Source organism: Salmo salar, chromosome 14 (genome assembly GCF_965601325.2).
Source record: "Salmo salar chromosome 14, fSalSal1, whole genome shotgun sequence".
NCBI classification, from domain to species: Eukaryota; Metazoa; Chordata; class Actinopteri; order Salmoniformes; family Salmonidae; genus Salmo; species Salmo salar.
In genome coordinates, this window is record NC_138304.1 from 50280001 (window position 1) to 50303531 (window position 23531).

Consider the following 23531-nt stretch of genomic DNA (forward strand, 5'->3'; position numbering starts at 1 on the left):
GACCTTTTTCCTGTCTCTGATTGGCCGTTTCCCTGACCCCTGCCCTCTAACTTTTAACCTCTCTTCCAACCAGGGTCCTCCTGGTGACATCATCCAGCCGCTGCCCATCCAGCAGGCGAGCAGGAAGAACAGACGGCAGGCGGAGGACGACGGCGTGCAGGGCGACGCGGCGGGAGGCATGGCGGACTACGGCATGGAGGCCACAGCGGACATGGAGGACGTGTTCGGGTCCCTGAATAACTTGAAGCAGGACATCGAGAGGATGAAGTTCCCCATGGGAACACAGGACAACCCTGCCAGGACCTGTAACGACCTGCACCTCAGCCAGCCTGACTTCCCTAACGGTGGGTTCAATCAATCAAACAGACTGTATTGTCCTCAGAGGGAACTTTGGTTTCCAGGTAAAACACAGAGTTATAAACAGTACATAGAAAGGACAGACTGAGTTACAAAAACATCATCATCATCATCATCATCATACAGCAACTTCAGGAGCTGGTTAGCAATGAAGTGAGAGAGAGCAGCTACTAGAAGGAGCCCCACACACAGCAAATAGACATTGCATATTGAATATGCATTAACAAGTGCAACATTGACTTGGCCAAAGGTCTATGTGACTGAAACGTTGCAGTAAAGTAGGAAAGTTTTAAAAAATCACAAAGAGTAGTGATTTACAATGTTGATTCCTGGTGACGTACTGTGTATGCTGGTATCAACTCAATCTGAGCATCTCATTATAATCTGAGCATCTCATTATAATATGAGCATCTCATTACAATCTGAGCATTTCATTATAATCTGAGCATCTCATTATAATCTGAGCATCTCATTATAATCTGAGCATCTCATTATAATCTGAGCATTTCATTATAATCTGAGCATCTCATTACAATCTGAGCATCTCATTATAATCTGAGCATCTCATTATAATCTGAGCATTTCATTATAATCTGAGCATCTCATTATAATCTGAGCATCTCATTACAATCTGAGCATCTCATTACAATCTGAGCATCTCATTATAATCTGAGCATCTCATTATAATCTGAGCATCTCATTACAATCTGAGCATCTCATTATAACCTGAGCATTTCATTATAATCTGAACATCTCATTACAATCTGAATGATTTCTGTTTTACAGTACTACTATGAGGGACGTTGTTTAATAACCTTGCCATAGGGCCCCAGTACATCATGTTAATGACCTTGCCATCCTGTTAATGATTGTGTGTGTTGTGATGTTCAGGTGAATACTGGATTGATCCTAACCAGGGCTGTACTGGAGACTCCTTCAAGGTCTACTGTAACTTCACTGCTGGAGGAGAGACCTGTATCTACCCTGACAAGAAGTCCGCTGGCGTACGTTTCCATTGGTCATTTCTGGAAAAGAATGTCTAGAATGTCTGTAATGCCTATAGATACAAAAAAGGTTTCCAAATGGGTCCTTCGGCTGTCCCCATAGGAGAACCCTTTTCGGTTCCAGTTAAAACCAGTTATGATTCTAAGTAGAACCCTTTTGGGTTCCATGTAGAGCCCTATGTAGAAAGGAACCCAAAAAGGGTTCTTCTATGGGGACAGCCGAAGAACCCTTTAAGGTTCTAGATAGTACCTTTTTTCTGAGTGTACGGTAGTTAATATGAACTATTTAACAATTTTATACTCAGTGTTTTACTGTCTATTTAGGATGTAGATCTATAGAACTTTTTTTATTTTAACCTTTATTTTACTAGGCAAGTCAGTTATGAACAAATTCTTATTTACAATGACAGCCTAGGAACAGTGGGTTAACTGCCTTGTTCAGGGGGCAGAACGACAGATTTTTACCTTGTCAGCTCGGGGATTTGATCTAGCAACCTTGTGGCTACCTCCCCTACACTCTAACCACTAGGTTACCTGCCGCCCCTACACTCTAACCACTAGGCTACCTGCCGCCCCTACACTCTAACCACTAGGTTACCTGCCGCCCCTACACTCTAGCCACTAGGCTACTTGCCGCCCCTACACTCTAACCACTAGGCTACCTACCGCCCCTACACTCTAACCACTAGGCTACCTGCCGCCCCTACACTCTAACCACTAGGTTACCTGCCGCCCCTACACTCTAACCACTAGGCTACCTGCCGCCCCTACACTCTAACCACTAGGTTACCTGCCGCCCCTACGCTCTAACCACTAGGCTACCTGCCGCCCCTACGCTCTAACCACTAGGCTACCTGCCGCCCCTACGCTCTAACCACTAGGCTACCTGCCGCCCCTACGCTCTAACCACTAGGTTACCTGTCGCCCCTACGCTCTAACCACTAGATTACCTGTCGCCCCTACGCTCTAACCACTAGGCTACCTGCCGCCCCTACGCTCTAACCACTAGGCTACCTGCCGCCCCTACGCTCTAACCACTAGGCTACCTGCCGCCCCTACGCTCTAACCACTAGGCTACCTGCCGCCCCTACGCTCTAACCACTAGGCTACCTGCCGCCCCTACGCTCTAACCACTAGGTTACCTGCCGCCCCTACGCTCTAACCACTAGGTTACCTTCCGCCCCTACGCTCTAACCACTAGGTTACCTGCCGCCTCCCTACACTCTAACCACTAGGTTACCTGCCGCCCCAACAGTGAACCTGCCGACCCCACAGTGAACATGTTGTTTTCTAACCTGGTAACCTGTTCATTCATCCATGGTGTTGTGTTTGTTCTGTGTAACAGGTCAGAATATCTAACTGGCCAAAAGAGTCTCCAGGATCATGGTTCAGTGAATTCAAACGTGGTAAAATAGTAAGTAGAGAAAATATCCAACTCTCAAAGCAGTTATACATGATCAAGTTTGAGATGTACAATAGACATTTCAAACTCAGGGCAAGATAACCTACAGTGAGACTAAATGTATCATCTCCATAACCCTCTGTACACCTTCCTCCCTCCTTCTACCAGTTGAACTATGTGGACATGGAGGAGAACACGATCCAGACAGTCCAGATGACCTTCCTGAAGCTGCTCAGCTCGTCAGCCCGTCAGAATTTCACCTACATCTGCCACCAGTCTGTAGCCTGGTACGATGCCAAGGCAGACGGCTACGACAAGGCTCTACGCTTCCTGGGCTCCAACGACGAGGAGATGTCCTATGATAACAACCCCTTCATCAAGGCCCTGTCGGACGGATGCTCGGTATGTAGTCTTAAAAAGTCAGATTTAGCTTGCAGCTTGGAGCTTCCATTGGAATTTGCATTAGTTCTATTAGAGATTCCATTTGTCCCATTGGAGATCCTATTGGTTCCATTGGTTCCATTATAGATTCCATTAGTGCCATTAAAGATTATGTTAGTGCCAACACAGATTCCATTGGTTCTATTAGAGATTATATTGGTTCCATTAGAGATTCCATTGTCTCCATTATAGATGCTATTGGTTCCATTAGAGATTCCATTGGAGATTCCATTAGAGATTCCATAAGTTCCATTGAAGATTCCATTGGTTCCATTGGAGATTTCATTGGTTCCATTGGAGATTCCATTAGTTTCATTGGAGATTTCATTGGTTCCATTAGAGATTCTGATTCTGATTATGGTCCCGTGTGGCTCAGTTGGTAGAGCATGGCATTTGCAACGCCAGGGTTCTGGGTTCGATTCTCACGGGGGACCAGTACGGAAAAAATAAATACATTTTTTTTTAAATGTATGCATTCACTACTGTCAGTCGCTCTGGATAAGAGCGTCTGCTAAATGACTAAAATGTAAATGTAGATTCCATTGGTTCCATTGGAGAGTTCATTAGAAATTCCATTGGTTCCATTGAAGATTTCATTAGAGATTCCATTAGTTCCATTGAGATTCCTTTAGTTCCATTGGAGATTTCAATAGTTCCATTGGAGATTTCAACAGTTCCATTGAGATTTCATTAGTTCCATTGGAGATTCCATTAGTTCCATTGGAGATTCCATTAGTTCCATTGGAGATTCCATTACTTCCATTGGATATTCCATTTGTTCCATTGGAGATTCCATTAGAGATTCCATTAGTTCCATTGAGATTCCATTAGTTCCATTAGGGATTCCATTAGTTCCATTAGAGATTCCATTAGTTCCATTGGAGATTCCACTAGTTCCATTGGAGATTCCACTAGTTCCATTGGAGATTCCATTAGTTCCATTGGAGATTTCATTGGTTCCATTAGAGATTCCATTGGTTCCATTGAGATTCCATTAGTTTCATTAGAGATTCCATTAGTTCCATTGAGATTCCTTTAGTTCCATTGAGATTCCTTTAGTTCCATTGGAGATTTCATTAGTTCCATTGGAGATTTCATTGGTTCCGTTAGAGATTCCATTAGTTCCATTGAGATTCCATTAGTTCCATTAGAGATTCCATTAGTTCCATTGAGATTCCATGAGTTCCATTGAGATTCCTTTAGTTCCATTGGAGATTTCATTAGTTCCATTGGAGATTTCATTAGTTCCATTGGAGATTCCATTGGTTCCGATGAAATTTCCATTAGTTCCATTGACATTCCATTAGTTCCATTGGAGATTCCATTGGTTCCGATGAAATTTCCATTAGTTCCATTGAGATGCCATTAGTTCCATTGGAGATTCCATAGGTTCCATTTTAGATTCCATTGGTTCCATTGGAGATTCCATTGGTTCCATTGGAGATTCCATTGGTTCAAATTAGAGATTCCTTTGGTTCCATTGGAGATTGCTAATTGGTCATCATATGGTAGTTCCTGGTAGATATTGATTGATCTTAGTATCTGCATTTGACACCACAATAACTCGTTGCCTCCCTTCCTCCTCCACTCCATCCCTCCCCCTCTCTCCCTCCCCTCTCCAGCTGAAGTCGGGCTACTCCAAGACGGTGATGGAGATCAACACTCCTCGCGTCGACCAAGTGCCCATCATCGATGTCATGTTTAATGACTTTGGCGACCCCAGCCAGCGGTTCGGGTTCGAGGTGGGCCCCGTCTGCTTCATGGGCTAGGACCTGACCACCCCCTGAACCCTACCCCCCCCCCCCCCCCCCCCCCCCGAACCAGCTGAAGGACAGTGTTAGAGGGCTTCTGTTCCATGCATGCATTGTACTGCTGACTGAGTACCTGACATCCATCAATCACCCTGTTCTCTCCTAGACCTGACCTGGCCTTGTCTCAGGGGCTCTAAAAAAAACCTGTGTTTTATATCATTGATATGATCAGACCACCAGCATCAGACCACCAGCACGCTGCCCTCCCCCATTGAACAACAGGCCCCCCCTCTGCCCTACCCACTATAGAACAACATGCCCCCCCTCTCCCCTATCATAGAAGCATTGTCCCAGGGGAATACTCCTCGCCCTTGTAGGGCCAATCACGTAATGACTTTAACTTGTAACGAGAGGAAGTGACATCAGGAATAAAGGACGTTTGATGCCGTGGACGGACAGTGGCGCACTTTCAGCAAACAGAGGGAGGACCCACTCGCCCCAACCCTCAAAAACCTCTTTTTCTCCTCCTTGTCTCCCCTCTCCTCACCCCTTACCTTGATTAGAGGGAGGATCCACTCACCCCACCCAAGCCCCCTTCCCTCCCCTCATCTCACCTCTTGTCCTTACCCCTTTTCCCCCCAACCACCCTTCCTTCCCTGTCTCCTCCCTCCTCCCTCCCCCAGCCCAGCCTCCCTGTCTGGTAGCTCCAGTGCTGTTCCAGATACAACCACAGAGGTGCTTTTGTGCGGAACACAGAACACCAAAGGTGCTACAACAAAAAAAAAGTGAATTTTGCAAAAACTGTAATTATTATTATTATTATTATTATTTTGTACAATACTGTTCTCTTTCTGAATCCACTCTTCAAAAAAGAAACTTGCATGTGTACCAAAGCTCTTAATATTAATGTTTTAATAAATGTTGGTTTTAAACTATATAGAAAATAAATTTGCAATAAATATATTTGTTTGTGTTAAATATCTGTTGAGAAACAAATGGGTAAGTAAGTAATACTAGGTTGTTGTGTTTGGGATACAGTGTAATATCAGCAATACAAATAATTATGAAGAATCTCCTTTGTAAATATTGACCATTATAAAGCACTTACAGCATTATTCTCCCCCTCCAAGACTATACTATACTCTACAGTAAGGGTTATATACATAGTTGGCTTATATACAGTAAGGGTTACTAAACCAAACTGGACTACAACCACCTCAAACCATGTTGTCTCATAACTGACTTGTTGTTGTTGTTTTAAACTATTACTTCCTGTTTTGATTATTTGTGCCCACTAAATCAGGAATTTAAGATTGCAGAGTAATTTAAAATGAGTAATGTAAAAATGTCCACAAAGCCAGTACATATGCACTCAACAAGCTTATTCTGCCAGATAGATTTTATCCCACAGAATGGTATACCTCAATCGCTCTATGTACATTAATGTTGAGATGATATAGGATGGATAACAAAGCCTGTATATACCTTGATTTGTACAATTAAGTTAATATATTTGGGCGGGGAATTATTTTTAAAGGAAAGAAAAATACTTCTTGTCTATTTCCTAACAGTTTGTGAATGATGCCAAATAAATTAGCCCTTAATAGTTGGACCGTTTCTGTAACAGTAATGAGGAAGTGTTTTCATGTGCTTTTGATGGTTGATTCATATTAAAACTGGATTCTGAACAATGTGTTGATTTGACCGTCTGTATTGTTCACTCTCTAGAGGGATTATAATTCTTTGTGATATTTCCATGTTGCTTTATTTTGACAGATTATTTTCCTTTCGTCAAAGGATTAAATAATCCTAATCCTAATCTTTGTCAGATTAGGCTAAACTATGGTGTGATAGGTTTTATAGATGGGTTAGCTGACAAAATCAGGAAAAACGATACGCAAACTTCAATGGGGCAGAAGTACCTGTATTGTTGTGATTCTGGATGACAAGAAGCTGCCATGTGGGGAATCGTAGGTGGTTTGTTTCAGCTACATCTGCATTGCTTGCTGTTTGGGGTTTTAGGCTGGGTTTCTGTACAGCACTTTGTGACATCAGCTGATGTAAAATGGGCTTTATAAATAGATTTTATTTGATTGAGCTACTTTCATCTTGTTCTTGATACCATGCCTTTTTCTAGGTATTTTGACTGATGTCACATCTATGATAATATGGCTAAACTTAGCTAGCTAGCTAACCAACAACTGTAACAATGTATTTGAGAGACAACAAGTGTTCATTGTGAAAATGTATTTATGTTTTCAATAAACATTGGAGATTAAATATAGTTTACATGTTATCAACAATCTAAGCCAACCACGTCTGTTTTTCCCCATAGTTGCGCACACGTCGATTTTGTTGCTAAACAACCAACCCGTCTATCGCTACTGTTCTACCCACAATGCCGAGCTGCACCCCTACTGGTCCTGTCTCTCCAAGTGCCTCTCTCTTTCTCTGACTCAGACTTTGATCATGATGTTAGCATCTCCCTCTCCTTTCTTCCTTCATAGTAACAGTTTAAATAGAGAGTAAATAAAACCTTTCAAACCTGTGAAACGATGTTTACAGTTTATTGTAAAAATCTGAAATAAATGTTTTGGTAACTTGCCAAAATGCTTGAAGACATCTCTTAAATAATGTGGAACGAGTGTGAGTGGAGAAAATTCTCTCTCACACATATTATAATATAAATAACTTTTGCTGAACCATAACTGTGAGTGTTGATAGAAGTGATACAACCCACTTTGTCTCCGGTCTGGCGTCCACCCTTACAAAAAAGATTGCAGTTACAGTGCAGTATAACTGCAGTATGCTCCAAATACTGCATCCAAAATAACACCGTTTTTTTTTTTTTAACTGCAGTCATTTTGCAGTGTAACTGCAGTTATTCTGCAATTACTGCCTCCAAAATACCACAGTCGAATGCAGTTACTGCACTTCTAATGCAGTTTCAAAACTGCAATTTTTTGTTGTAAGGGCTATGCTCTCCAGAATCTAACAGTGTTCAGCAGACAGTCCTTGAGTACCCCACGATTTTACACTGTTGTCTTGACTAGCCCCACACAAGGAGCCGTTCTCTCAGACACAGATCACACCTAGTCCTGGACCAAAGTAACCTGGTCCACTATTACACTTGGTCCTGGACTAAAGTATCCTGGTCCACCATTACACCTGTTCCTGGACTAAAGTATCCTGGTCCACTATTACACCTGGTCCTGGACTAAAGTATCCTGGTCCACTATGACACCTGTTCCTGGACTAAAGTATCCTGGTCCACTATTACACCTGGTCCTGGACTAAAGTATCCTGGTCCACTATTACACCTGGTCCTGGACTAAAGTATCCTGGTCCACTATTACACCTGTTCCTGGACTAAAGTATCCTGGTCCACTATTACACCTGGTCCTGGACTAAAGTATCCTGGTCCACTATTACACCTGGTCCTGGACTAAAGTATCCTGGTCCACTATTACACCTGTTCCTGGACTAAAGTATCCTGGTCCACTATTACACCTGGTCCTGGACTAAAGTATCCTGGTTCACCATTACACCTGGTCCTGGACTAAAGTATCCTGGTTCACCATTACACCTGGTCCTGGACTAAAGTATCCTGGTCCACTATTACACCTGGTCCTGGACTAAAGTATCCTGGTCCACTATTACACCTGGTCCTGGACTAAAGTATTCTGGTTCACCATTACACCTGGTCCTGGACTAAAGTATCCTGGTCCACCATTACACCTGGTCCTGGACTAAAGTATCCTGGTCCACCATTACACCTGGTCCTGGACTAAAGTATCCTGGTCCACTATTCTGAGCCTATCACACTTGATTTACTTCACTTCACACAGAATGGAAGATCAGGATGTTCCAACGAAGCTAACTAAAAAGCAATTTTTAATGGAGAGTCTGTAAATGCTTTTTAGTCTTGTACTAAGCTTAATATGTGTCTGGGGAAACTGGCCCCTGACGTGTGGAACTTGGGGCCTATTACTCAGAGGCTGGGTTTCAGAAGACAAACAAATTATTCTCTTCCTACATAATTAGTCCTGTTTCTGTGTGGGACTAAAGGGTCAAGACAGCGACACACACACACACACACACACACACACACACACACACACACACACACACACACACACACACACACACACACACACTGTGCACACAAACACACTGTGCACACACACACTCTCTCTCTCTCTCTCTCTCTCTCTCTCTCTCTCTCACTCACTCACTCACTCACTCACTCACTCACTCACACACACACACACATACACATTGGACTGTGTTACTAATGAGGCAGATGAATCACCAGATATTGAGCTTCATAGAGACAGCCATGACAGAACTGTGAATGCACTGTGTTCTCCACAGTCAACAACAACAACAACAATAACAACAACAACAACTATTTGAGCGTGTTTATTTGTTATACATTAATATTTGTTTAGTTATAATAGTTTAACTGCGTCTCTATATTTCTTGGTATGGTTGAACCGAGCATATCTCTTTGCTGTGACGTTACGTTAACTACAGTAAAAGGTCTTCGCGTTAATAACAGAAATACGTTAAGCATCTGTCAGCTGATCCATCCATGTCCCTATTAATCCCTCAAACAGAAGACGCATGGCGTTAACTCTGACAAAACAGTTGGATTCAACATCAGGAGAACAAGGCTGATAAGACACCAGACACTTCCTGCCTCTTGTCTCAAATATTTTTTTTCTTTTTTAAAATTGGTGATTGTTGTAACTCTTCAGTCCCCCCCCCCCCCCGTCCCCCCCCCGTTGCAACCCTGTTTTTGTGAAGTGGAGCTTGGAGACAGACAGGCAGACAGACAGACAGACAGACAGACAGACAGACAGACAGACAGACAGACAGACAGACAGACAGACAGACGACAGACAGACAGACAGACAGACAGACAGACAGACAGACAGACAGACAGACAGACAGACAGACAGACAGACAGACAGACAGACAGACAGACAGACAGACAGACAGACAGACAGACAGACAGACAGACAGTGACACAGCAAATTTGTGGGTGTTAAAATCTCAGTATTGAGGTAAATAGTGTTATGAGTGATATATATGAATGTTGATTCTAGTGGAGTTAACATCAGTGGGATTTGAATTGACACCACCTGTGGTGAGTAAACTAAGTGTTATTTGAATCAGAGTGGAATCAACACCACCTGGTGTTAATTTCCGTGAACTCTCTCAGAGTGAAAAAGACATGGGAGGGGCCTTATTATCATATTTCCCAGCATGTTTTGTTGCAGGCTGTTTTTTTTTTAGAATAGTTTGTTTTAATATCTATGTTTCTGCATGCACATTAAATGATTAATTGATCTTATACTACACAAAGCTAAATAACATATTTTTCTAAACTAATCCAATCTGTAGGTAATTGAACTTATTTCACCCATTATTGACATGGTTATTTCAGTTTAGATGGTTTAGGTAGTCTCATTTATCAGTCTTCCCTTCCTTAGCAGTCATTCTAACTGCAGATTACAGCTGATTAAAAGGTCCAATTGTCGGACATCCTAACTCTGGCTGGATTCCAATAGGAAATTCTAAAACACTTTGCAAGCCAGCATAATGTGACTTGCTGATGTGGGCTGCAAACCAGGAGTTTCAGATCCCTGTGTTAGGATAAAACTAGGCTGTCGGAGTATGTTATTGTGAAACAAAGTAATGTCATTATCATAAAAGAATTACATGTGTGTGATCAAATATTGATTTGATTCACTAGCAAACACAGTCATGGGTTGGTACCGGTACCTAAAAAAATTAACTCGAAAGATACCCAGGCAAAGAAATATGCAAATATAGGCTTTACACCTTACAATGCTAAAACAACACCCAAAACGAGTTTCCATAACACCACAGGTGTTAATTCCCTAACACTAATAAAGTGTAACTGCATCGGCTCTAATAAAGTGTTAATTTAAGTCGGGAATTTGCAACACTCGTTGTGTTTGAGACCTATCACTCTGAAACGGTTAGTTTATCAACACTTTGAAAAGTGTTAGTTTAACACTATTTGAGATGACATAATGTGTTGACATAATGTGTTCAAATTCCGATTGTTAATTTGCTGTGAGTGGACCGATGAGGCAAGTGTCGCTAAATGATGTCATATCCGCTCTGCAGGTCCCTGTACATCACTGAGGTTTTCACCACCCGTTCTGTTCCGCTGCCACATATTTCCACATCTCACACTCAGTCACGAGCAGCTGGTGTTGTTTCCAGTCCCCGCGCTGCCCACATGGCTTGCGCGTACTGAGCGGTGATGAATGTGATGACTAGTCTGGCACGGATCTACCCTCCCTCTCTTTCTCTGGAATCTTGGTATTAAAAACGGCAGGCGTATTTTTACCGTTATTTTTTTCTGCAGAACCTCAAGCCATTCTCCACGCTGACTGAGTGACGGGTTGAAACACACAGGGAAAGAGGACAAGGGTGACCTGTTTGCGGGCAGAATGCGACCGCTATCCATGGTGCTGAATCCTCTGCTGTTTCTTTTGACGTTCGGCTACTGCCCTTCTGTGGTGAGTTGAGTTACACCGACTGCCCTTTTCATCTGCAAGACACTGGGCTATACTTCAGAGATTAGCTTAGATTAAAACAACTGCATAACTATACTTTTAGATAGATGGACTGATGTGATTTGAAGTTCGTATTAAAATGTGTGGTGTTGGAATGATATATGTTGTTCTGCGCAAGGGGTGATGTAGTTGATGTTGGACTGGGCAGGGCAGGGGTGATGTAGTTGATGTTGGACTGGGCAGAGCAGGGGTGATGTAGTTGATGTTGGTCTGGGCAGGGGTGATGTAGTTGATGTTGGTCTGGGCAGGGGTGATGTAGTTGATGTTGGACTGGGCAGGGCAGGTGTGATGTAGTTGATGTTGGTCTGGGCAGGGCAGGGGTGATGTAGTTGATGTTGGTCTGGGCAGGGGTGATGTAGTTGATGTTGGACTGGGCAGGGGTGATGTAGTTGATGTTGGACTGGGCATTGGTGATGTAGTTGATGTTGGTCTGGGCAGGGGTGATGTAGTTGATATTGGTCTGGGCATGGGTGATGTTGTTGATGTTGGACTGGGCAGGGGTGATGTAGTTGATGTTGGGCTGGGCAGGGCAGGGGTGATGTAGTTGATGTTGGACTGGGCAGGGGTGATGTAGTTGATGTTGGACTGGGCAGGGGTGATGTAGTTGATGTTGGTCTGGGCAGGGGTGATGTAGTTGATGTTGGACTGGGCAGGGGTGATATAGTTGATGTTGGGCTGGGCAGGGGTGATGCAGTTGATGTTGGTCTGGGCAGGGGTGATGTAGTTGATGTTGGACTGGGCAGGGGTGATGTAGTTGATGTTGGACTGGGCAGGGGTGATGTAGTTGATGTTGGACTGGGCAGGGCAGGGGTGATGTAGTTGATGTTGGTCTGGGCAGGGGTGATGTAGTTGATGTTGGTCTGGGCAGGGCAGGGGTGATGTAGTTGATGTTGGACTGGGCAGGGCAGGGGTGATGTAGTTGATGTTGGTCTGGGCAGGGGTGATGTAGTTGATGTTGGTCTGGGCAGGGGTGATGTAGTTGATGTTGGGCTGGGCAGGGGTGATGTAGTTGATGTTGGGCTGGGCAGGGGTGATGTAGTTGATGTTGGACTGGGCAGGGGTGATGTAGTTGATGTTGGTCTGGGCAGGGGTTATGTAGTTGAAGTTGGACTGGGCAGGGTACGGGTGATGTAGTTGATGTTGGACTGGGCAGGGCAGGGGTGATGTAGTTGATGTTGGTCTGGGCAGGGGTGATGTAGTTGATGTTGGTCTGGGCAGGGCAGGGGTGATGTAGTTGATGTTGGGCTGGGCAGGGGTGATGTAGTTGATGTTGGACTGGGCAGGGGTGATGTAGTTGATGTTGGGCTGGGCAGGGGTGATGTAGTTGATGTTGGTCTGGGCAGGGGTGATGTAGTTGATGTTGGTCTGGGCAGGGGTGATGTAGTTGATGTTGGGCTGGGCAGGGGTGATGTAGTTGATGTTGGACTGGGCAGGGGTGATGTAGTCGATGTTGGTCTGGGCAGGGGTGATGTAGTTGATGTTGGGCTGGGCTGGGCAGGGCAGGGGTGATGTAGTTGATGTTGGTCTGTGCAGGGGTGATGTAGTTGATGTGTATGTGTATGTCTTACAAAAGCCATAGATCTGAGTGAATCGAGAAACTAGATTTTTTTTGTTCACAACGTCTGACAGCTTTCTGTGACAGCTATCTGTGACAGCTGTAAAGGGAATACAAAGAAACAGAAATGCTTTTCCATTCTGTTAACTGTTGCATTGGTTTTAAATTCATTTTTCTGTCATACGTTTGTGGGCAAATTTAGTTAAACATAGAACTCATAAATGTATTATAATTCTAATGTCCCCTATTCTGTACTGTTTAAACTACACTGATGTCAGACAGGTTGTCCAGTCTCCAACACTCCTCTATCTCTCTGTCCCTCTCTCTCTGTCCCTCTCTCTCTGTCCCTCTCAATATCTCTCTGTCCCTCTCTATATCTCTCTGTCCCTCTCTCTCTGTCCCTCTCTATATCTCTCTATCCCTCTCGCTCTGTCCCTCTGTCCCTCTCTCTCTGTCCCTCTCTCTATATCTCTCTATCCCTCTCGCTCTGTCCCTCTCTCTCTGTCCCTCTCTCTATATCTCTCTGTACCTCTGTCCCTCTCGCTCTGTCCCTCTCGCTCTGTCCCTCTCTATCTCTTTCTCAGTGCATTCGGAAAGTATTCAGACTCCTTGACTTTTTCCAAATTTTGTTACGTTACAGCCTTATTCTTAAATGGATTCAAATAGTTGTTTTCCCTCATTAATCTACAGACAATACCCCATAATAGCATAGCAAAAAAAACATTTGGGGAAATGTTTGCAAATGTATAAATAAAAAGATATATCACATTTACGTAAGTATTCAGACCCTTTACCCTTTGTTGAAGCACCTTTGGCAGCGATTACAGCCTCGAGTCTTCTTGGGTATGAGGGTACAAGCTCGTTTTTGGGGAGTTTCTCCCATTCTTCTCTGCAGATCCTCTCAAGCTCTGTCAGGTTGGATGGGGAAAGTCACTGCACAGCTATTGGGTTCAAGTCCGGGCTCTGGCTGGGCCACTCAAGGCCATTCAGACACTTGTCCCGAAGCAACTCCTTTGTTGTCTTGGCTGTGAGCTTAGGGTCGTTGTCCTGTTGGAAGGTGAACCTTTTAATGGAGAATCTGTAAATGCTTTTTAGTCTTGGACTAAGCTTAATATGTGTCTGGGGAAACTGGCCCCTGACGTGTGGAACTTGGGGTCTATTACTCAGAGACTGGGTTTCAGAAGACAAACAAACGATTATCTTCCTATATAATTAGTCCTGTTTCTGTGTGGGACTAAAGGCTCAAGACAGCGACACACACACACACACACACACACACACACACACACACACACACACACACACACACACACACACACACACACACACCTCAAGGATGATCAATGGAAAAAGGATGCACCTGAGCTCAATTTCGAGTCTCATATCAAAGTGTGAGGATCGATGCTGGAGACAGGAAGCAGGTACAGGGAGAACATTTAATTAACCACGGACATGACACAGGACAGGAACAGCGTCTGGACAGGAGAAAAAATAACGACGTCAATGCTGACACAAATCAAATCAAATTTATTTGTCACATACACATGGTTAGCAGGTGTTAATGCAAGTGTAGCGAAATGCTTGTGCTTCTAGTTCCAACCATGCAGTAATATCTAACAAGTAATCTAACCTAACAAACTCACAACAACTACCTTATACACACAAGTGTAAAGGAATGAATAAGAATATGTACATAAAAATATATAAATGAGTGATGGCCGAACGGCATAGGCAAGATGCAGTAGATGGTATAGAGTACAGTATATACATATGAGATGAGTAATGTAGGGTATGTAAACATTATATAAAGTGGCATTGTAAAGTGGCCAGTGATACATTTAATTACATCAAGATGCAGTAGATGGTATAGAGTACAGTATATACATATGAGATGAGCAATGTAGGACATGTAAACATTATATGAAGTGGCATTGTTTAAAGTGGCTAGTGATACATTTAATTACATCAGATGGCAAGATGCAGTAGATGGTATAGAGTACAGTATATACATATGAGATGAGTAATGTAGGGTATGTAAACATTATATAATATAAAGTGGCTAGTGATAAATTGATTACATCAATTTTACCATTATTAAAGTGGGTGGAGTTGAGTCAGTATGTTGGTAGCAGCCACTCAATGTTAGTGATGGCTGTTTAACAGTCTGATGGCCTTGAGATAGAAGCTGTTTTTCAGTCTCTCGGTCCCAGCTTTGATGCACCTGTACTGACCTCGCCTTCTGGATGTTAGCGGGGTGAACAGGCAGTGGCTCGGGTGGTTGTTGTCCTTGATGATTTTTTTGGCCTTCCTGTGACATCGGGGGGGTGTAGGTGTCCTGGAGGGCAGGTAGTTTGCACCCGGTGATGCGGTGTGCAGACCTCACTACCCTCTGGAGAGCCTTACGGTTAAGGGCGGAGCATCTGCCATACCAGGCGGTGATACAGCCCGACAGGATGCTCTCGATTGTGCATCAGTAAAAGTTTGTGAGTGTTTTTGGTGACAAGCCAAATTTCTTCAGCCTCCTGAGGTTGAAGAGGCGCTGTTGTGCCTGCTTCACCACACTGTCTGTGTGGGTGGACCATTTCAGTTTGTCCGTGATGTGTACGTCGAGGAACTTAAAACTTTCCACCTTCTCTACTGCTGTCCTGTCGATGTGGATAGGGACGTGCTCCCTCTGCTGTTTCCTGAAGTCCACGATCATCTCCTTTGTTCTGTTGATGTTGAGTGAGAGGTTGTTTTCCTAACACCACACTCCGAGTGCCCTCACCTCCTCCCTGTAGGCCGTCTCGTCGGGAATAACGTGAGGAGCAGACAAATAAGGAGGGGGTAATCAACAAAGTAATGGAGTCCAGGTGAGTCCAATATTGCGCAGCGGCGCTTAATGATGGTGACAGGTGTGCGTAATGATGGTGACAGGTGCGCGTAATGATGATCACAGATGCGAGTAATGATGGTGACAGGTGCGCATAGTGATGGTGACAAATGCGCGTAATGATGATGACAGGTGCGCGTAATGATGGTGACAGGTGTACGTAATGATGGTCACAGGTGCGAGTAATGATGTGACAGGTGCGCGTAATGATGGTGACAGGTGCGCATAATGATGGTGACAGGTGCGCGTAAGATGGTGACAGGTGTGCGTAATGATGGTGACAGGTGTGCGTAATGAAGGGCAGCCTGGCGCTCAAGAGGGTTAGCAGGAGCAGGAGTGACAGCAAAGGGTATTTCTGTTTTGTTTGTATTTGTAATAAAATGCATACATTTCTAAAAACCTGCTTTCGATTTGTCATAATGGGGTACTGTGTGTAGATTGATGAGGACAATTTTTTTTTTAAACAATTTTAGAATGAGGCTGTAATGTAAAAATATGAAAAAAATAAAGGGGTCTGTATCTCTCTCTCTCTCTCTACCTCTCTCATTCTCTATACCTCCTCTCTCTCTCTCTCTCTCTCTACCTCCTCTCTCTCTCTCTCTACCTCCTCTCTCTCTCTCTCTACCTCCTCTCTCTCTCTCTCTCTCTACATATCTCTTTCTCTAGAACTCCCCTCTCTCTCTCTCTCTCTACCTCCTCTCTCTCTCTACCTCCTCTCTCTCTCTTGTACCTCCTCTCTCTACCTCTCTCTCTTCTCTCTCTCTCTCTACCTCCTCTCTCTCTCTCTCTCTACCTCTCTCTATACCTCCTCGCTCTCTCTCTCTCTTTCTCTTTCTCTACCTCCTCTCTCTCTCTCTCTGCCTCTCTCTATACCTCCTCTCTCTCTCGCTCTCTACCTCCTCTCTCTCTCTACCTCCTCTCTCTCACTTTCTCTCTCTCTCTCTCTCTCTCTCTCTCTCTTTCCCCTCTCTCTCTACCTCCTCTCTCTCTCTACCTCCTCTCTCTACCTCTCTCTACCTCCTCTCTCTACCTCTCTCTCTACCTCCTCTCTCTCTCTCTCTACCTCCTCTCTCTCTCTACCTCCTCTCTCTCTCTCTCTACCTATCTCTTTCTCTATACCTCCCCTCTCTCTCTCTCTCTCTCTCTCTCTCTCTCTCTCTCTCTCTACCTCCTCTCTCTCTCTACCTCCTCTCTCTACCTCTCTCTCTCCTCTCACTCTCTCTACCTCCTCTCTCTCTCTCTCTCTACCTCCTCTCTCTCTCTCTCTACCTCCTCTCTCTCTACCTCCTCTCTCTCTCTCTACCTATCTCTTTCTCTATACCTCCCCTCTCTCTCTCCCTCTCTCTCTCTCTCTCTCTCTCTCTACCTCCTCTCTCTCTACCTCCTCTCTCTCACTCTCTCTCTCTCTCTCTCTCTCTCTACCTCCTCTCTCTCTACCTCAAATCAAATTCAAATCAAATTTATTTTTATATAGCCCTTCGTACATCAGCTGATATCTCAAAGTGCTGTACAGAAACCCAGCCTAAAACCCCAAACAGCAAGCAAAGCATGTGAAAGAAGCACGGTGGCTAGGAAAAACTCCCTAGGAAAAACTCCCTAGAAAGGCCAAAAACCTAGGAAGAAACCTAGAGAGGAACCAGGCTATGAGGGGTGGCCAGTCCTCTTCTGGCTGTGCAGTGTGGATATTATAACAGAACATGGTCAAGATGTTAAAATGTTAAAATGTTCATAAATGACCAGCATGGTCAAATAATAATAATCATAGTAGTTGTCGAGGGTGCAACAAGCACGTCCGGTGAACAGGTCAGGGTTCCATAGCCGCAGGCAGAACAGTTGAAACTGGAGCAGCAGCACGGCCAGGTGGACTGGGGACAGCAAGGAGTCATCATACCAGGTAGTCCTGAGGCATGGTCCTAGGGCTCAGGTCCTCCGAGAGAAAGACAGAAAGAGAGAATTAGAGAGAGCATATTTAAATTCACACAGGACACCGGATAAGACAAGAGAAATACTCCAGATGTAACAGACTGACCCTAGCCCCCCGACACATAAACTACTGCAGCATAAATAATGGAGGCTGAGACAGGAGGGATCAGAAGACACTGTGGCCCCATCCGATGATACCCCCGGACAGGGCCAAACAGGCAGGATATAACCCCACCCACTTTGCCAAAGCACAGCCCCCACACCACTAGAGGGATGTCTCCAAATACCAACTTACCGTCCGAAGACAAGGCCGAGTATAGCCCACAACGATCTCCGCCATGGCACAACCCAAGGGGGGGCGCCAACCCAGACAGGAAGACCACGTCAGTGACTCAACCCACTCAAGTGACGCACCCCTCCCATGGACGGCATGGAAGAACACCAGTAAGCCAGTGACTCAGCCCCTGTAAAAGGGTTAGAGGCAGAGAATCCCAGTGGAAAGAGGGGAACCGGCAAGGCAGAGACAGCAAGGGCGGTTCGTTGCTCCAGCCTTTCCATTCACCTTCACACTCCTGGGCCAGACTATACTTAATCATAGGACCTACTGAAGAGATAAGTCTTCAGTAAAGACTTAAAGGTTGAGACTGAGTCTGCGTCTCTCACATTGGTAGGCAGACCATTCCATAAAAATGGAGCTCTATAGGAGAAAGCCCTACCTCCAGCCGTTTGCTTAGAAATTCTAGGGACAATTAGGAGGTCTGCGTCTTGTGACCGTAGCGTACGTGTAGGTATGTACGGCAGGACCAAATCGGAAAGATAGGTAGGAGCAAGCCCATGTAATGCTTTGTAGGTTAGCAGTAAAACCTTGAAATCAGCCCTTGCCTTAACAGGAAGCCAGTGTAGGGAGGCTAGCACTGGAGTAATATGATCAAATTTTTTGGTTCTAGTCAGGATTCTAGCAGCCGCATTTAGCACTCCTTACTGAAGTTTATTTAGTGCTTTATCCAGGTAGCCGGAAAGTAGAGCATTGCAGTAGTCCAGCCTAGAAGTAACAAAAGCATGGATTAATTTTTCTGCGTCATTTTTGGACAGAAAGTTTCTGATTTTTGCAATGTTACGTAGATGGAAAAAAGCTGTCCTTGAAACAGTCTTGATATGTTCTTCAAAAGAGAGATCAGGGTCCAGAGTAACGCCGAGGTCCTTCACAGTTTTATTTGAGACGACTGTACAACCATCCAGATTAATTGTCAGATTCAACAGAAGATCTCTTTGTTTCTTGGGACCTAGAACAAGCATCTCTGTTTTGTCCGAGTTTAAAAGTAGAAAGTTTGCAGCCATCCACTTCTTTATGTCTGAAACACAGGCTTCTAGTGAGGGCAATTTTGGGGCTTCACCATGTTTCATTGAAATGTACAGCTCTGTGTCGTCCGCATAGCAGTGAAATTTAACATTATGTTTTCGAATGACATCCCCAAGAGGTAAAATATATAGTGAAAACAATAGTGGTCCTAAAACGGAACCTTGAGGAACACCGAAATTTACAATTGATTTGTCAGAGGACAAACCATTCACAGACACAAACTGATATCTTTCCGACAGATAAGATCTAAACCAGGCCAGAACTTGTCCATGTAGACCAATTTGGGTTTCCAATCTCTCCAAAAGAATGTGGTGATCGATGGTATCAAAAGCGGCACTAAGATCTAGGAGCACGAGAACAGATGCAGAGCCTCGGTCTGACGTCATTAAAAGGTAATTTACCACCTTCACAAGTACAGTCTCAGTGCTATGATGGGGTCTAAAACCAGACTGAAGCGTTTCGTATACATTGTTTGTCTTCAGGAAGGCAGTGAGTTGCTGTGCAACAGCTTTTTCTAACATTTTTGAGAGGAATGGAAGATTCGATATAGGCCAATAGTTTTTTATAATTTCTGGATCAAGATTCGGCTTTATCAAGAGAGGCTTTATTACTGCCACTTTTAGTGAGCTTGGTACACATCCGGTGGATAGAGAGCCGTTTATTATGTTCAACATAGGAGGGCCAAGCACAAGAAGCAGCTCTTTCAGTAGTTTAGTTGGAATAGGGTCCAGTATGCAGCTTGAGGGTTTGGAGGCCATGATTATTTTCATCATTGTGTCAAGAGATATAGTACTAAAACACTTTAGTATCTCCCTTGATCCTAGGTCCTGGCAGAGTTGTGTAGACTCAGGACAATGGAGCTTTGGAGGAATACCCAGATTTAAAGAGGAGTCTGTAATTTGCTTTCTAATGATCATGATCTTTTCCTCAAAGAAGTTCATAAATGTATTACTGCTGAAGTGAAAGCCATCCTCCATTTGCGAAGGCTGCTTTTTAGTTATCTTTGCGACAGTATCAAAAAGAAATTTAGGATTGTTCTTATTTTCCTCAATTAAGTTGGAAAAATAGGATGATCGAGCAGCAGTGAGGGCTCTTCGATACTGCACGGTACTGTCTTTCCAAGCTAGTCGGAAGACTTCCAGTTTGGTGTGGCGCCATTTCCGTTCCAATTTTCTGGAAGCTTGCTTCAGAGCTCGTGTATTTTCTGTATACCAGGGAGCTAGTTTCTTATGACAGATGTTTTTAGTTTTTAGGGGTGCAACTGCATCTAGGGTATTGCGCAAGGTTAAATTGAGTTCCTCGGTTAGGTGGTTAACTGATTTTTGTCCTCTGACGTCCTTGGGTAGGCAGAGGCAGTCTGGAAGGGCATCAAGGAATCTTTGGGTTGTCTGAGAATTTATAGCACGACTTTTAATGCTCCTTGGTTGGGGTCTGAGCAGATTATTTGTTGCAATTGCAAACGTAATAAAATGGTGGTCCGATAGTCCAGGATTATGAGGAAAAACATTAAGATCCACAACATTTATTCCATGGGACAAAACTAGGTCCAGAGTATGACTGTGGCAGTGAGTAGGTCCAGAGACATGTTGGACAAAACCCACTGAGTCGATGATGGCTCCGAAAGCCTTTTGGAGTGGGTCTGTGGACTTTTCCATGTGAATGTTAAAGTCACCAAAAATTAGAATATTATCTGCTATGACTACAAGATCCGATAGGAATTCAGGGAACTCAGTGAGGAACACTGCATATGGCCCAGGAGGCCTGTAAACAGTAGCTATAAAAAGTGATTGAGTAGGCTGCATAGATTTCATGACTAGAAGCTCAAAAGACGAAAACGTCATTGTTTTTTTTTTTGTAAATTGAAATTTGCTATCGTAAATGTTAGCAACACCTCCGCCTTTGCCGGATGCACGGGGGGTATGGTCACTAGTGTAACCAGGGGGTGAGGCCTCATTTAACACAGTAAATTCATCAGGCTTAAGCCATGTTTCAGTCAGGCCAATCACATCAAGATTATGATCAGTGATTAGTTCATTGACTATAACTGCCTTGGAAGTGAGGGATCTAACATTAAGTAACCCAATTTTGAGATGTGAGGTATCACAATCTCTTTCAATAATGGCAGGAATGGAGGAGGTCTTTATACTAGTGAGATTGCTAAAGCGAACACTGCCATTTTTAATTTTGCCCAACCTAGATCGAGGCACAGACACGGTCTCAATGGGGAAAGCTGAGCTGACTACGCTGACTGTGCTAGTGGCAGACTCCACTAAGCTGGCAGGCTGGCTAACAGCCTGCTGCCTGGCCTGCACCCTATTTCATTGTGGAGCTAGAGGAGTTAGAGCCCTGTCTATGTTCGTAGATAAGATGAGAGCACCCCTCCAGCTAGGATGGAGTCCGTCACTCCTCAACAGGCCAGGCTTGGTCCTGTTTGTGGGTGAGTCCCAGAAAGAGGGCCAATTATCTACAAATTCTATCTTTTGGGAGGGGCAGAAAACGGTTTTCAACCAGCGATTGAGTTGTGAGACTCTGGTGTAGAGCTCATCACTCCCCCTAACTGGGAGGGGGCCAGAGACAATTAATCGATGCCGACACATCTTTCTAGCTGATTTACACGCTGAAGCTATGTTGCGCTTGGTGACCTCTGACTGTTTCATCCTAACATCGTTGGTGCCGACGTGGATAACAATATCTCTATACTCTCTACACTCGCCAGTTTTAGCTTTAGCCAGCACCGTCTTTAGATTAGCCTTAACGTCGGTAGCCCTGCCCCCTGGTAAACAGTGTATGATCGCTGGATGATTAGTTTTAAGTCTAATACTGCGGGTAATGGAGTCGCCAATGACTAGGGTTTTCAATTTGTCAGAGCTAATGGTGGGAGCCGTCGGCGTCTCAGACCCCACAACGGGAGGAGTAGACACCAGAGAAGTCTCGGCCTCCGACTCCGACTCGCTTAATGGGGAGAACCGGTTGAAAGTTTCTGTCGGCTGAATAAGCGACACCGGTTGAGCATTCCTACAGCGTTTCCCTCCAGAAGCCATGAGAAAGATGTCCGGCTGCGGGAACCGTGCGAGGGGGTTTATACTAACGTTACTATCTGTACTTACTCGTGGCACAGACGCTGTTTCATCCTTTCCTACACTGAAATTACCCTTGCCTAACGATCGCGTCTGAAGCTGGGCTTGCAGCACAGCTATCCTTGCCGTAAGGCGATCGTTCTCCTGTATATTATAAGTACAACGACTGCAATTAGAAGGCATCATGTTAATGTTACTTAGCTTCGGCTGTTTGAAGTCCTGACGAACCATGTCCAGATAAAACCTCCGGGGTGAAAAAGTTGAATGAAAAAAGTTGAGTGAGGGAAAAAGTAAAAATATATGGTAATGAAAAAGTAAAAAACCGTCAGGTAGCAAAGTAAGATCGGCAACAAAACGCACAGCAGCGTAAACAAGTCTGCAAGTTGTGACCGGAAACAGGAAAAAACTCTCTCTATACCTCCTCACTCTCTCTCTCTCTCTCTCTTTCTCTACCTCCTCTCTCTCTCTCTACCTCTCTCTATACCTCCTCTCTCTCTCTTTCTCGCTCTCTCTCTCTCTACCTCCTCTCTCTCTACCTCCTCTCTCTCTCTTTCTCTCTCTACCTCCTCTCTCTACCTCTCTCCTCTCTCTCTCTCTACCTCCTCTCTCTCTCTCTCTCTCTACCTCTCTCTATACCTCCTCGCTCTCTCTCTCTCTCTTTCTCTACCTCCTCTCTCTCTCTCTCTGCCTCTCTCTATACCTCCTCTCTCTCGCTCGCTCTCTACCTCCTCTCTCTCTCTCTACCTCCTCTCTCTCTTCCTCCTCTCTCTCTCTACCTCCTCTACCTCTCTCTCTACCTCCTCTCTCTCGCTCTCTACCTCCTCTCTCTCTCTCCTCTCTCTCTCTACCTCTCTCTCTCCTCTCTCTCTACCTCCTCTCTCTCTCTCTCTCTCTCTCTCTCTCTCTCTACCTCCTCTCTCCCTACCTCTCTCTCTCTCTCTCTCTCTCTCTCTCTCTTTCTCTACCTCCTCTCTCTCCACCTCTCTCTCTCCTCTCTCTCTACCTCCTCTCTCTCTCTCTCTCTCTCTCTCTTTCTCTACCTCCTCTCTCTCCGCTCTCTCTCTCTACCTCCTCTCTCTCTCTCTCTTTCTCTCTCTCTCTCTCTCTCTCTCTCTCTCTCTCTCTCTCTCTCTACCTCCTCTCTCTCTCTCTACCTCCTCTCTCTCTCTACC

At 44.5% G+C, this 23531-nt stretch overlaps 1 protein-coding gene across 1 annotated transcript in view; it reads left to right on the plus strand.

Annotated features, from left to right (window-relative positions):
- The window catches only part of LOC106569492 (collagen alpha-1(XI) chain), a 177857-nt gene extending 171209 nt beyond the window's left edge, over positions 1-6648 (plus strand). Inside the window, exons 60-64 of the mRNA XM_082961028.1 lie at positions 74-344; positions 1249-1361; positions 2707-2775; positions 2932-3165; positions 4827-6648. Of these exons, the coding sequence (XP_082817154.1) occupies positions 74-344; positions 1249-1361; positions 2707-2775; positions 2932-3165; positions 4827-4973 (834 nt within the window). The 3' untranslated portion in view covers positions 4974-6648. The remainder of the gene's footprint in view (positions 1-73; positions 345-1248; positions 1362-2706; positions 2776-2931; positions 3166-4826) is intronic.
- The last annotated feature ends 16883 nt before the right edge of the window (positions 6649-23531 follow it).